This window comes from Atractosteus spatula, chromosome 16 (assembly GCF_055471065.1).
Source record: "Atractosteus spatula isolate fAtrSpa1 chromosome 16, fAtrSpa1.hap1, whole genome shotgun sequence".
NCBI classification, from domain to species: domain Eukaryota; kingdom Metazoa; phylum Chordata; class Actinopteri; order Semionotiformes; family Lepisosteidae; genus Atractosteus; species Atractosteus spatula.
Genome location: NC_142721.1, coordinates 4,280,984 through 4,295,139, shown reverse-complemented (window position 1 = coordinate 4,295,139; position 14,156 = coordinate 4,280,984). Strand labels below are relative to the sequence as shown.

At 40.0% G+C, this 14,156-nt stretch overlaps 1 protein-coding gene across 5 annotated transcripts in view; it reads right to left on the bottom strand.

Moving 5' to 3' along the window:
- The window catches only part of osbpl5 (oxysterol binding protein-like 5), a 77,955-nt gene that overhangs the window by 24,048 nt on the left and 39,751 nt on the right, over positions 1-14,156 (bottom strand). For 3 of the 5 annotated variants that reach the window (XM_088934695.1, XM_088934697.1, XM_088934696.1), the window contains one exon: positions 1,002-1,158. In XM_088934695.1, the coding sequence (XP_088790821.1) occupies positions 1,002-1,158 (157 nt within the window). Of the gene's footprint in view, positions 1-1,001; positions 1,159-4,085; positions 4,223-14,156 lie in introns of those variants that run through there. The other 2 variants (XM_088934698.1, XM_088934700.1) reach the window with 2 other exon arrangements.

Here is a 14,156-nt window from a genome sequence, read left to right as displayed (position 1 = left end):
ATAGATTTCACTCGTATAGAGCTTTTCATCCCAAACACCAAAGCACACCAAAGCACTTTACATATACTGTACCGTAGCAGGGAACATTTCAGGCATGCATGTACCAGCAGCTACTTTACACAGCAAAGCCAGTGGAGAGGTGAGAAATTAACAATTAAAATTTAAAGATGCCAGACTGTGCAAGTCCAAGCTTGAATTTACTACCCTTCTGTATGAAAATGTGAGATGGGATTATAATGACCCAGTTGTTAGGACTTTTTTAATGTCTCATTTAAAGGGCAGAGCCTACTACAGCACAGCGGTTTAGAAGTTCTGATGCCACCTATTGATACACTAATACCACTTCCAATAACAACCTGGTTTCTCTCAGAGGTCAGGAGTGACCAGGCCCAGCCTTGCTTAATCCTGACAAGATAGGGATACAAGATGCTATTGCTTGCAGTCAGGACATGAAGCCAGTGCACGATCATGATGGTTAAAGAGGAACTGCAAGCCTATTTTTATATTTCAGGGTTAGAAAGGGTTAAAAAGAATCGGCATTGATGGGTGAATTTCAACAACTCAACAACGTGGGAGACTATACAGTATTCTCACAAAGTTCCTGTTGTGCTTAATTCGGAATTTGTAAAATTTGGGATACTGCCAATTCATTTATTTTGTTTCTGAAACTTACAGTAATGTCATTAAAGTTCCCCTTGAAGATTTTTGCTCGGGAATAAAATAGCGGGTATACGGTTACCTGTTAAAATTTAAACGGTTTAAATACTCACAGTAAAATATAATAGTCATCACAGTAAACCTTATAGCACGTGTTAGGGTTACAGCTGGGAGTATGGTTACTATCAGGAATGGGGTTTATTTGTGTTACGCATAAAACAAAGTTATAAGCAAATCACATGTACTGTACATTCAAGGTATATCAGGAAAGAATTACAATGTGTTTTAAAGAAACATCTTTCATAGATCAATACACAGCTTGTATAGGAAGCCTGACAAGACACCTGGGCTGAGAGGGTAGATGTCATTGTCTCCTCCAAACGAGAGGTTTCTGGTCAGCTTGCGTGGGTCGATCTTCTGTGGGGTGGTAGTAGGTGGACACAGAGAAAACCTCCTCCTGAACAAGTTCCCCTCCTTCATCGTGTCGTCTGTGGTAGTCTTCTAGAGAAGGAAAGAGAAGCCATCAAGGGGACAGCTTTCACTGCAAGCGGGCGTAACCACAAACCAATCCACACACGTCCATGCAGAATTATTTCTGACCGGGATTTTTTCTACTTTAGTCTGGACAATCCATCAATTTTCCAACTGCTTTTTCCAATTCAGGGTCTCAGGGAAGCCGGAGCCTATCCTGGCAAGCAATGGGCAGAAAGGCAGGGTACCTGCTGGACAGGACACCACTCCACCACACCAGGATCTTCGGACTGTGGTCCAGAGTCTTGTGAGGGCCAACTGGAGCACCCAATGAATACCCACTCAAACAAGGGGAGAATATACACAGCACTCCAGTTCCCCCTGTGCTGCGCGGCAGCCATGCTAACTAACCACTGCACCACCATGCCACCAAGTCTTGACAGTCTTAACTATAATATGAGTGGACTGTAGTGCTGTATGTTTGTTCTGTTCTTCTCAGTTGTCATCAAGACACTAGACACCCATTTTAAATGAAAAGCCAGGTAATAATCACACAAACGTGATGTACTATAAACAGCACTGAGTAGTATCAGTAGGTTTGGCTCAGGACTGAGGACAGAAGCTGCAGTCAAAAGTCTTGTGAAACAAAAGTTGTCAAGATAACAGAGATTGAATTACTGGTGCAAAGGAGATATGCCAAATGTAAGCTAGATTACACTTCTGTTCATAGCAGCTTTATATATTACTATAAACCCACAGAGCAAAATGCATGAATATTTCAAGCCCTCACTGAAAATGCCATGTACAAAACTTAAAAATACAAATAAAAAATAACTAACAAAGGACAAAAGGAGTGCACATTTATTCATTACTCCATCGTTTTATTTACAGTACAATAGTCCAAAATAGATTTAATTAGTAGAACAGAATAAATTAATAAAACTGGGTTACAAACAATCTCTAGGGAGAATATTATCCTGGCATTTGGTACAAACTGAGTTTTCAATTCACATGTACATTAAATTTTGTTTTTGATGTTTTTGTCAATTATAACACCCTTTTATTAAGACAGGAGGGCAAACACTGGTTCCCACACAGTCTTGCTAGCGTTATTGTGTTCAGCAGTCTATTTGCTACTCTTTTTTTCCGTTAAATAATGAACTACCCTGCTCAATGGGATCAGTCTGAGCACAATTAACCTTACATCACCACTGTCATGGCATTCAAAAAGATCATCAGCCTATAGTTCCATTAGGTATGAAAGAAAGGAGCCATTCAAAAAACGAGAGAAAACTGCCTTCACTCCCACTGCATTTTCACTAGGCATCGAGTGTGTCATCATGAGCTAACAATTCATTACCAGCCACTGCCCACCTCCTTCTGCTGCCTGCCTCACATTCAACACTTCGGTACAAAAACAAGAGCTAAAATTAGTCACAAGAGTTCAGCAAAGATCCACGCCTGATGAACAGTGAAAGCAACTTCTAGGATAAGAGACTCAAAGATGCCTTTTTCTGCCTTTACAAGAGAGGCTCTCCTTAGCTCCATGTGCGATGGGATTATTCTTTCTGCAATGCAGGGAAACAAATACTTATTAATGACTAAATTAAATAACTGGCAGCATAGAGAACATGTTTATGTTTAACTACATAAGTCTTAGGCTCTTGTGCAAACTGCACAGATGAAGTAGAAATCAATATTTAATATGTTTAATATCAGCTTAAATGTTTAGAAAAAGTGTTTATCCATTTTAGTTTGGCATGTATTAATGGCATTTTGTTTACTATTACTTAGATCTCCACTGTAAGGCCAGAAGGTTCTGATCAAAATGCCTTATGCAATACATACCATCAATTCCATCTACCCTATTGCAAATTAATTTAAAATAATCTGTGTCATCGACAAATAGGCTGCAGTTTTGCTAAGATGTTCTTCGAAAACTGTGAAGTCTAAAAACAAACCTCTCTAATACTCAAAGAGGTTTCAAGAGCAGCTTTTCCTGGGGCGCCCGATGTTTAAAAATACATTTTCCTCTCGTCTCCCTCCACTCCCAGAAGGCTCCCTTCCTCTCTCTGTCACTTCACATGATGGCCCTGGCCCGTGGATGAGATCTGTGACCCAGGCTAGCCCTGCAGCCCAAAGCCACTGGAGGACAGTACTACAGACACTGGACAGCTGTGACTCCACAGAACACCACTGCACACAGCTACCAGGACAAGTGTCCTTCTCTGTGGTTTAGAAGCCTCATCGACCAAGGAGGATGTTAGGAGTTTCCTAAGGCCTGGCTAGTAAGTGCTGAAAACCTGCACAAGGATGTCCAAAATCACTGTGGTTTTTCCTGCAGCTGAGTCTCTAAATGAGGGCACAACAACTGTTCAGGTGAGCAAGAAAGATGAAAACAAAAGCAGCAAAGGGCATAAAACAGCTTATAAACAAAATACTTCCCAAATGTAAGATTTGTGTTCTCTGAAGTGTCTGCTATGATACAATAATATACAGTATGAAATTTTGCTGTGTTCCAGAAATGTGGAACTATCCAAATCTGTACGTTTGTTAGATGAACCACAGCGTTCTCAGGTGAGTTTACAGAATAAAAAGATCACACTGTCCTAACCCTTTAGCTCTGGCCTTACAGCACTGGAGTTCTGTGCACAGACAGTACATCTAAAGATGCAAAAAGCGAAAATATGTCATTCTTCCACAATCAGCTATGCTAAACACGTTGAACACAATCTCACCTTGATATACATCCCAATAATAACATGGACAAAAGTGTAGCCTAATTTTACATAATATAAATTATGTTACCAGCAGACTGGATTTACATGCATTCACCACATAGCAAGAAATCTGCCTTCAAACTCAAAGCAATTTAGCAGGATGTCTGCCATTGTCTATTTTTATGAGGGCTTTTTTAAATGACATGATTAGAGCTACGGATCATTTTTCATACATACCTTAAATCTCCACTGTAAGACCAGAAATCTCAGGACATACAAAAAAAACTAATCAAATGCCCTGCACAATCAATTCTACCAACTCCATTTGCACTACTTCCAGATTTATTTGCAATAAGATCTAAACTAGGAGCAACACAAATAGTTGCATGTCAGCCGGTGTCTATTTGTACAAGGCTTTTAAGATGACATGGTTAAAGCTTAGGATAATTTATCTGCCATGGAAGTTGTATCCCATTTCCCTATTGGTGAAATCTATTATAGACAGATGCGCTATTTTAAGAAGGAGAAACATCATGTGGCCAGTAGGGATATTCAGGTCACATTGTGAAATACAAATGTCTGTAAGGCATGTTCTAACCCCCTCAGTATTAAAAAAGCTGCTTGTAAATAGCTTTTTCTCCTTTTCTGCCTAATCTTTCTCATTAGAAAACTGTACGCTGCCCCACGTTATTTATGGGACTGGTAAAAAATGGAAAAGGGGTGTGGTTTGGAGAGTCTCTTTTCGATGGTTATGTTCTCAAAGCAGACTTCAACTGGGCCATCTTTTGAAGTACTACTGTCAAAATGAGGATAGTTGCATTTCGCAGACAAAAAAACAGAAGTGCTCTGCATTAAGGTCTGCACCAAGTAAATACTATTATAGGCAGATGTCATTTGTCATAAGTCATAGGTACAGATTAGATATGCTGCACCAAGTTACAAATGGTCTTGGTCTTGAAACAATAATTCTATTTGCTCTACAAGATGTTGACAGTGACATTGTTAGTGCTGCAGATTTATTTCTTACAGTATGAATGGGCATCTAGTGTTCACATCTGCCTTAGACAATACATCTAATGCTCATGCTTCTTTCCTTTAAACAGTTCCTTTATTTCTAGATTTGGATAGCTCAAATTATCCTAGAAATCCCTGCCTCTTATGTGGGGTCTATTGCCAGTTTTCTAGTTTATCCTGGAATATTTTTTTAGAGATGACCAGATCCTTAACGAAGCAAAGAACCAATATCCAAATTCAAATTCGAGGAGCTTTATTGGCGGGGCCAATGAGTAAGTGTTGCCAAAGTAATAGCAATTAACGGAACAAGATACACGCTAAGTCTCATAGATCTCTCTGCATCATGATATCATAAGTCACCTATATACAGCTGAGTGTCTAATACACAGCAGTCAGCTGAGCCATACACAAGTTGCCTTGGTAACCACAAAGAAAGCACGAATACCCCGGAAAATCTCACAGAGATATTTACTTGTACAGTATAATTTTTTATTGATGTATAATGCTCTCCTAAAGTATCAAGACAGCAAAGGCAAAACTGTTAGTCTTGCTCTACAGTCCTGTGATTTGTATTTGTGATGATGAAATGAATACGAATCTATGGACTAGGACTAGGTCGCAGGGGAGCCGGAACCTATCCTGGAAAGCAGTGAGCAGAAGGAAGGATACACTCCACTGCGGACAGCAAAGCTGAACCTGATCTTGTCAGATCTCAGAAGCTACGCAAGGCTGGGCCTGCTCAGTACTGGGAAGGGAGATCTAAGAAAAACCCGATTGCCGAGTGGTGTCTGTAGACATCTACCGTAGGTGGCGCTCTTCTCTCTAGACCAAACTTCCCAAACCAGTATGCTCAGCATGGTGGCAATGCTGTGCCGAGTGTGAGATCAGGTGGGGAAGAATAAAAAGGAGGGAATGCATTGGCATGTGGTTTCAGTGTACTGTAAAGCTGAACTTTCGGTTGCTTTCTCTGACTGTCCTGCTTGTTGTGCATTTTCCAGTTTAATCCATGTGATTTTCTGTTGCTATGTTACAGGCTGCCAGGTCTTGTGCACTGTTTGTGTAGTGTCTGCTACTGCGCAGTGATTGTAATAAAGAGGTGCGTCAGCATCAGTCACAACACATCAGATCTTATAGGTCTCTTACAGGCCTCTTTAATCATCAGCGTGCAAAGGCTTGGAAAACAAGAGATCTTGCCTTAATATAAAATCATTTTAGTAAGTTGACACAACTAAAGATGAAAAAAAGTAAGGAATGGCCTACTCTGATCCTTCAGAGTTACAGGGCATTAATGTTTAAAATGATCTCTTACGTGCTCTACAGAGCAATCTACCTCCTTGGGTTGTCAAAATAAAAGTGTTCCAGCTGTGGTGACACGTGGCTCTCCACGACTCATGCTGGCTACCCTGGTCTACGTGTTGTAAAGAAGACCGCATTTCAGACACACAGAGCAAAACTGTGTCCAATTATCTGACACCATGTAAAAAACTCTGGGAGATTCTGTATTGATATAAAAATAAAGTAACATACAGTAAGTGTGGAAAAAGTGAAAGTTTCCTTTTAGACCTGCGACGGCTCACAAAAATGTACTAATGATATTGTTGTGCCTAGCTCTATGTTCTTGTTGCTTATAAATTAGTTTTGCTGTACAGCTTTACTCCCTCATCATATTAAACAACAGCCTCAGAGGAAAACAAGAGACCATCTATGAATCTATGGCAGAATTCCAAATGCAACTCAACATGAAATCATCTCTATTAAATATCTTGGTAAAACACCGCACACCATGTAAAACACAGCTTGAGCATTAAAAGTCATAACAGTCTAAAAAGTACAAAATTAAGATGACAAGAGTCTTCCAGGCTCAGAACCATAACAGCAAAGGAAAAGCTGTGACGAATTCATCTGAAAAAGTTAAAGGAATTTATAGTAGCAGCTTGCTTACTGGAAAAGCTTTTTAAAGCCAAGAAGTGGCAGAAAAAAACAGATTTTTCTTTTCATATCATGGCAGTTGGTAAGTTGGAAGCTGTTTTGGCAACACCCTCCTGTGAAATATAGCAATTGTTGCTATGGAATATGCTGGAGTAGGCAAAATAAATTTGCTTCTCATACATGCACACAAAGCACAATCAAAGTATACAACTTCCCAGAAATGAAATCAAGGTGGACATTTCTTTTCAGGTTTTTGTACACCAATTTACTCATGCTGATAGGGTGGTAAGCTTCTTCTTAAAGCATATCTTTTGGTGCGGCTTTCATACTTAAACTTCTTACTAATGGAGTTAGCAGCAAACAATTACAATAGCATTTAACATAAACAGTTGTCATTCAAGCCATGTAGTTGTTGTCATTCAACCCACCTTTTTGTGAAATTCCAAGACAGCAAAGAATATAATATTAAATCTTTCAGTGTAACCTCTCCTGTATATTGAGATAAAGAAAATTGAAAATTCCGTTTACAAATAGGAACCATAAAGCCGTTACTTTAATCCAGTCAACTTGTAAAATTTTCTGTCCCAAGAATAGGTAGTGCACAGGATTCAAGAACAGGCAGGATTTAGAAACTTTGGTCAAGACGTCTGCATGTACTGTACAGTAGCAGCAAATAAAACAGAAACTGCAGAATTCTCTACGGAATGAAAACGGTTTTGGTGCAAGCAAAGGCCCAGCCCTAGCCTTATTCCAAGATGGCACCAAGAGGTTTTAGTAACCTTTGCTGGCATTCCGATGTAACAGCAGCCCATCACACAATAAGATGCTGTTCTCTCACACAAAGGCCCCTCTGCTGCAAAACTGCAGATCCGACAGGCTGTCTGCCAAGTGGGCACGGAGACCCAGCGTGTAAAGAGGCTGCTGCAGGCCGAAGGTCATGCTGGGTTATCTTACGATAAGGGCGGTGGGGAATCAGCAGCACACACTCCACACAGAAACCAGTCAACCGCTGGGTTTGGGAGGGCTGGGACTAAGACTGCCCTCTCTGATCTGGCGTGATCCACACCGCATCTGCCTATTCCCAACCTCAGAGATTATGGAGGGATCAAGCTTCTTTGCAGCATAAATTCTAGCCTGCCAGGATCATCCGACAATTCTGATTATTGCCAGGAAAGAAAAAAAACCTGACAGATCTGCTTCAAAATTTTGAAAATTTGGTTACCAGCAGAGTCCTCTTAGTTGAATCTATTACTTATGCACAACACAGAAAAACACAAATAAAATGACTGACTCCTTGACTGGGGACACAAACCCACATTAACTATTTGGTGGACTGTAGATAGAAAATAAAGGAAGACAGAAAACAATGCTGAAAAAGGCTGGCTTTTTAAGTTACTGTCAGTGTTCTTCCAGGGGGGCTGTCGCCTTAGTCACTGTGCCACACCTATAGTACTTCTATTCTACTAATTAGTGTACTGCAGGAATGAACACACAGATCAGTGGGTGTGGTATTAAAAACCTGCCTTCTTTATTAAAAGGACGAGGTGCTCTTAGGCAGTACTCACTCATTTTAATTCTTCCTGCAGGCTGCTTTAAACAAATTCCACTTTAACTCTACCATGTTGCTAGTTTCTTTTGTAAATGGCAAAGGCAGGTGCTGTGCATTAAAACCCTCCGGCCATTCTCTGGTTTTGCACTCCCATCTGGATAATACATCCGAGCTATTTAAAAAAAAAATGTATTTAAAAGCATGTAATGAGTTTTTTTGGAGGAGTGTAAAATGGTGACTGTACTGGATTGTGCACTGCAATTCTCATTTTTCAAAAACGGAAAAATTGACTTAAAATAAACTAACAGCACTGAATTGTCCAGAGATTAAAAAAAAAACAAAGTACTGGATTGACTTTTTTCCCCTCGTCTCAAATATTTACTAGATGTATGCGACTGTAAACATTTGAAGTTGGCTGAACAGACATACTTTGGATTTTAAACAGCTGTTGTTGCTCTCTCTAGCTCTGGCAGAGGGAGATTCCCCGGCCTGTGTGAGTCTGCCTGTGCCTGATAATAGGACGAAAACACTGGGCCACTGCCAGTCCTTCGGTGCTGCAGTGCTCTCCCATTCAATCCCAAATCGGCCCTTTTAACAAATATTTGCACTGTGCCTGAGCGAGGAGCCACGGGCCTGCCAAATGTGGGGGGTGCAAAACAAGAAGTTAGCAACATGAGGAAGTTTGTTTTTTTTAGAGAATGTTTGTGAGCTTTCAAGGTAACTTTACATCTTGCCGACTGTATTTCAACGCTCCTGGAACTCTGGAGCTCAAGGTGACAGACTGCACTGTACATAAACCAGAGACTTTTCCACAGCAATTACCTTGTCAATTTAATTTAATCTGTTAAATTGGAAGTTTTTGTGGTTTCCAACGCTTCCCCATTTGTCATGCTTCTGCATATCCCCGTGTTCAGCTTGGTCCACGCTAAATCAAATGATGTTAATTTGTATCGAAGAATCACAGAGCCACTTCCCATCCCTGGGTCCACGTTCTGGATTAGTGTTTAGCAAAGTCTGATTAAATAGCCTGAATTAAGGAGGAAGCACTGTAACACCCGCGTTTCGGCTTTGTGACGGCTCTGCAGTTGAAACGCTGTCCGTCTGTTTCTTTTCTCCAGTGTGGAATGATCCTCCGTTGGTCTCTCTGCAGCTCACATACAACAGGGGCTCCCCACTCGATTCAAAACTCCAACTTGTTGTGCCCGATAGTCGAATTGATTAACTTCTGTTTTGAACCAGGCTGTCAATGTTGCAATTGGAGAAGTGGTGCAGGACTCCAGAGGGCTGCAGATTCAAAGCCCAGATGGGATTGTGATCTTGTAACCCTTAGCAAAGGGTCTTACAAACAGTAGATTGCTCTGATAAAATGTCCACTGTACAGTATAAATGTGTACTCTCCAGCTTGTCATTGTGCACCAGAATTTGTTCTTGATTTTAGGTTAATAAATGACTATTTCTTCACAGAAATAAAACAATGTCACTGAGCACATACTACAATATTAATGGACAACCCCCTTAGTCAATTCCAAATGGAATTCCAGTTCCAGTTCCAAGACAGGTCTTGTTTTCCATTATAGTCCTTAGAGCTTATTCAAGAGTGGAAAAAGCACTGAAACAGAAGCAAGTTATGCAATATAATTCTCTGTATTTCAATGTTATAGTTGTGAATATCACGCTTATCAACATATTAATAATGTATTTTATAATCCTTCTCAACACCAAAGTCAGCTGTCAGTAATTCTCCTGACAAAAGCAAGCACTTCATTTCCCTTTGGTCATCTCTATGTCTAATAAGAATATGCCTTACATCGTCATTTTTAAATTTTGGTCACAATCTTAAAGATTCAACAATGCTGTGCAAGGGAAAGGGAATGTAGATGATTTCTCTTTAACTTTCCAGTGGTGGAAATCAGTCTGTTATATTGAACAGTGGTTTGACCTGTTTTCATTTTTTACAAGATTTTTTGTACACAGCCAAGTGCCAGATGTTTCAAGCACACTGCCTTAGTTTGAGTAAATCTGTCTTAACAGACACAAAGTCAAACAGTAACTGTATCTGCTTTTCATCTTTTCATCAACTTGAGGAGGAGCAGAAGCTTGAAAAGTACCCAATGGCAATGCAACTGGAATATTATGTTCACTTTTGCATCCAGTGTGTAGCTTTCCTGGCTTTTTATGAACTTTAAAACAATTCTAATATGTATCTTAGAAACTATTTTGATAATGTTGTGGAAACCGTGGTTTAGCTTTTCCTTAACATTAACAGTGGAGTTAATGCCTTTCAGCTGTAGCTGTGGTCAAAGGGCACCTACACAGAGAAAACTTTTTCAACAGTTTTTTTTAAGAAGCCCCAACACACCAAGTTCAGTGACAATACAGAATCTCTCTAATCCTGCAGTGGGACTGCTGCTGTAGATATTTGTAACTGGAAAACTTTCCAACAGTGTAGGAGGTTTTAGATGAAGTAATATTTAGTCTTTTAAAATGTTTCACGGTGAAAAAATGTTCATTAATGGTCAGAACTACCAGTGACAGCACAGTTCACTCAATGCTTAAATTCCATAAAGAAAGTGATGCAGAGGACTACATTTGTGTACAGGCCCATAGACAATGTAATTTGATTTTTCTACATTAAGAGACAGTGCTAAGGCAGTGATTTTGCAGGGAACATACAGTTTTGAATTACAATAAAAAGATTAAAAACCATGCAACCACAACAGAATGGAACATGGTGCGTTATCACCTGGTGTTGTGAAATCCGACCTGGGCAGAGCTCACCCTGGGTTCGACCGAGAAGGCATCTCTCCCAGGAGCACATCAGTGAGTGCCAGCTGTTCGCTGACAAGATTCTCCTCGACAGATTACCCCCCGACAACATGATTACTGGGTGGCCCAATGACCTACTTTATTTCTAATGCAACAATCACATCTACTCTCAAAACTCAAAAATGCGTGGATTTTATGATTTTGGATTATTTTTTAAATAAATCACTTTTCATCCTTCAAAGTGATTCCAAATATTTTAGTATTCAAAGACCTGTGACAGTTGAGTACTGTACATCCCAAAGAACAATTTCCAGTTAGGGAGTAATAGCAAACAAGACCCCTGATAAATCTGGAAACTAGAACACATAAAATCAGTAGACAGCACTTTACTTCAAAAGAGGAAAATGAATGTATATAATCTAGTAATGAAAGATACAGTACATGTACAAAGATCAGTCGTCCTGGAGTCATTAATATATCTAATGTGGGAGATAATAAAATACCAATTTAATTAAATTACATTTACAGTTTAGAGTTAAGGGATAGTGGGCAGAAGAAAGTCTTTCAACATTTATAGCTCTAACTCAACTGCAGTTGGGACCTCAGATTTTGCCTCACTGCTTTTATAGTCCATGATGTCGAAGTGATTTACAGATTGTCCTCGAATCTCCCCGCCCATTGACTGTCAACCCTCACCCTATCCCCCCATCTCTAGGCATCACAGGTTAACAACTGCACTGGGCTAGACAGGAGCCACTCTCCTGTATTTCCCTGAAAGACACATTTTTCTCCCTCCATACGTCCCTTAATGTTGTCACTAAGACCAGTGTTGCATGTTTGTTTTAAACTTGAGAGTTGGCTTGTGGGGGGGTCGGTTATATTTTAAGGGTGCACATCGTGGGAAAGAGTCTAAAAAACGATTCGTCCAGCTGTGTCTGCTCGTTCAACAGACTCCTGGCAAGACCCATGAAAGCACTAGACTCAGAGCTGAATAAAAAATACATATTCCATCACCAGGGACAGGAGAACTATCAGCGGCAAGGTCAGCTGGAAACGTCCTGCGACCTTCTGATCTGCACTGGTAATTCTGCTGTGACCTCTATTTCAGACAAGGCACAGAAGCTGCTCTGACCAGTGTCACTTGCCCAACCAAACACAGACAGTCACCGCGTGCTTGCAGCACAGCTAGTCCTGAAATGAGACTATTCAGGACAACAGAACGGTTTATTCTCCTGTCTATTTTTGAGCATTTCTAAACTAATTTATTACCACAGCAAGAACAAAACACAGATATAAAACAAAAATATTGTACAATCTGAGCCTTAACAATTAGAATAAAATTAGGGCAGAGCTGGGGAGCAGCACGTGCAAGTAACAGCACTATGTACTTAGATGTTTTTTGATAATTATATTCTGTTCCTATTACTCATATCAGAGGGGAATTTTGAATACTGATACTTAAAAAGAGACAACTTTTTTCTAGATAATTCACAAGTAAAAAATGTACAAGTGTAAAGAATTTATAGGGGCCTACTGTATATGTAGCATACCACACCATTACAATAATACTGAATGTAGGCTAGTTAAAAAAGCATTTCATTATAAATCAATTTAAGTTGTGAAAACTGGGTTATAGAATGCCTAACATTTCCTGCAGGAGTATTCTTAAGGCACTTAGTTACAGTGTTTACAATAGTGCAATCAAATTAATACTGCCCTATAGAGTGGAAGTTTCAGCTTGTACTCGCTGAGCCACAAATAACACACATTCACATCCACGATCGATGTACATGTACATGACTGTTGTTCGATTCCAAGTGTGCTACAGTTAAAAGAAGGAAAGGCATACATCTTCATTCTTTTGCACCTGCTTTTTTTACAGAAACCAAGAGTGTCACACACAGCACCTTTACACATAAAAACTATCCCAGAGAAAACATATCAGTGAGTGAGTGCAATACATATTCACACTTATACTAATAATTAGGGTGTTCTTTGGAGGCCAACTCTGTCACTGCACATTTCTGTGTCAACATAAGAAAGGATACAAACAATTCAGTAACCAGTAACCACTACTCCTAACAGCTTCTGAACTGTGGTAAATCAGGTCTGTAGATATACAGGGCAGCACTTTCTCTCTGTGGTTACTGATCCAGTAAAACATCAAACACAAATTCAGTCACAGTAAAACTAACAGTTTAGTCATAAGTACTACTGTACTCCATGTCATTCAAAAATAATTTAAAATGACAGACTGAATTGAAACGGTACAACTATTGGTATTCTTCAATGTTTCCTGTGAGGTCTTGGCATTGATATCAAGCCATTAAATAAACCTTTTTTTATATTAATGGTCCACCTAGGAAACACTTCAGATGTAAAAGAAGGTCTATTTTTGTCAGTCCAGACAATGCTGTTTCAACTTCGGTAAGTTAGAACTACACACACGATTGCTATACTTGTTTCTGTTCTGTAAAGTTGTGCCTATTGCCCTTTCATTGAAAAATCCATTATTTCTCTGTAGAAAATCAGGTTGCAATAGGGCACATGAAAACAGCTCAAATCAAGTTTCAAAGAATTAACAAAACAATATTACAGTACATGCATTGAGTCTAACACAGACAAACCTATTTCAAATTACCCAAGGGTATCCTGCCATGTTCACTTGCCTGCTACAGCAGTGTGGCTGGGCTTCATGACTTTCAGCTGTCATCCAACTGCATCTGTTCTTTCTGTTCACACACACATCCATCTTGAACACTGGCCAGAGCTGCCTTAAAAGGAGACCATTTGGCTCACTGAGCTCGTTTAGTCCCATTGCCAGGACAGTGAACAGGTATCTCATCCCCTTGGCATCCCCACACAGAACAGGTAAGTGAAGCCAATCACACCTAACCAGTCTACCTGTGTGCGGACCCTCACCACCACCGCTGTGCCACTCTTCTCTGTGAGACCCCCAGACTGGGTTTATTCTAGGATGCGTCTTTATCGTGGCTCATTGGCTTCTTCACACAGAAACAGGCACATGACACTGGCAATATCCCCACTGC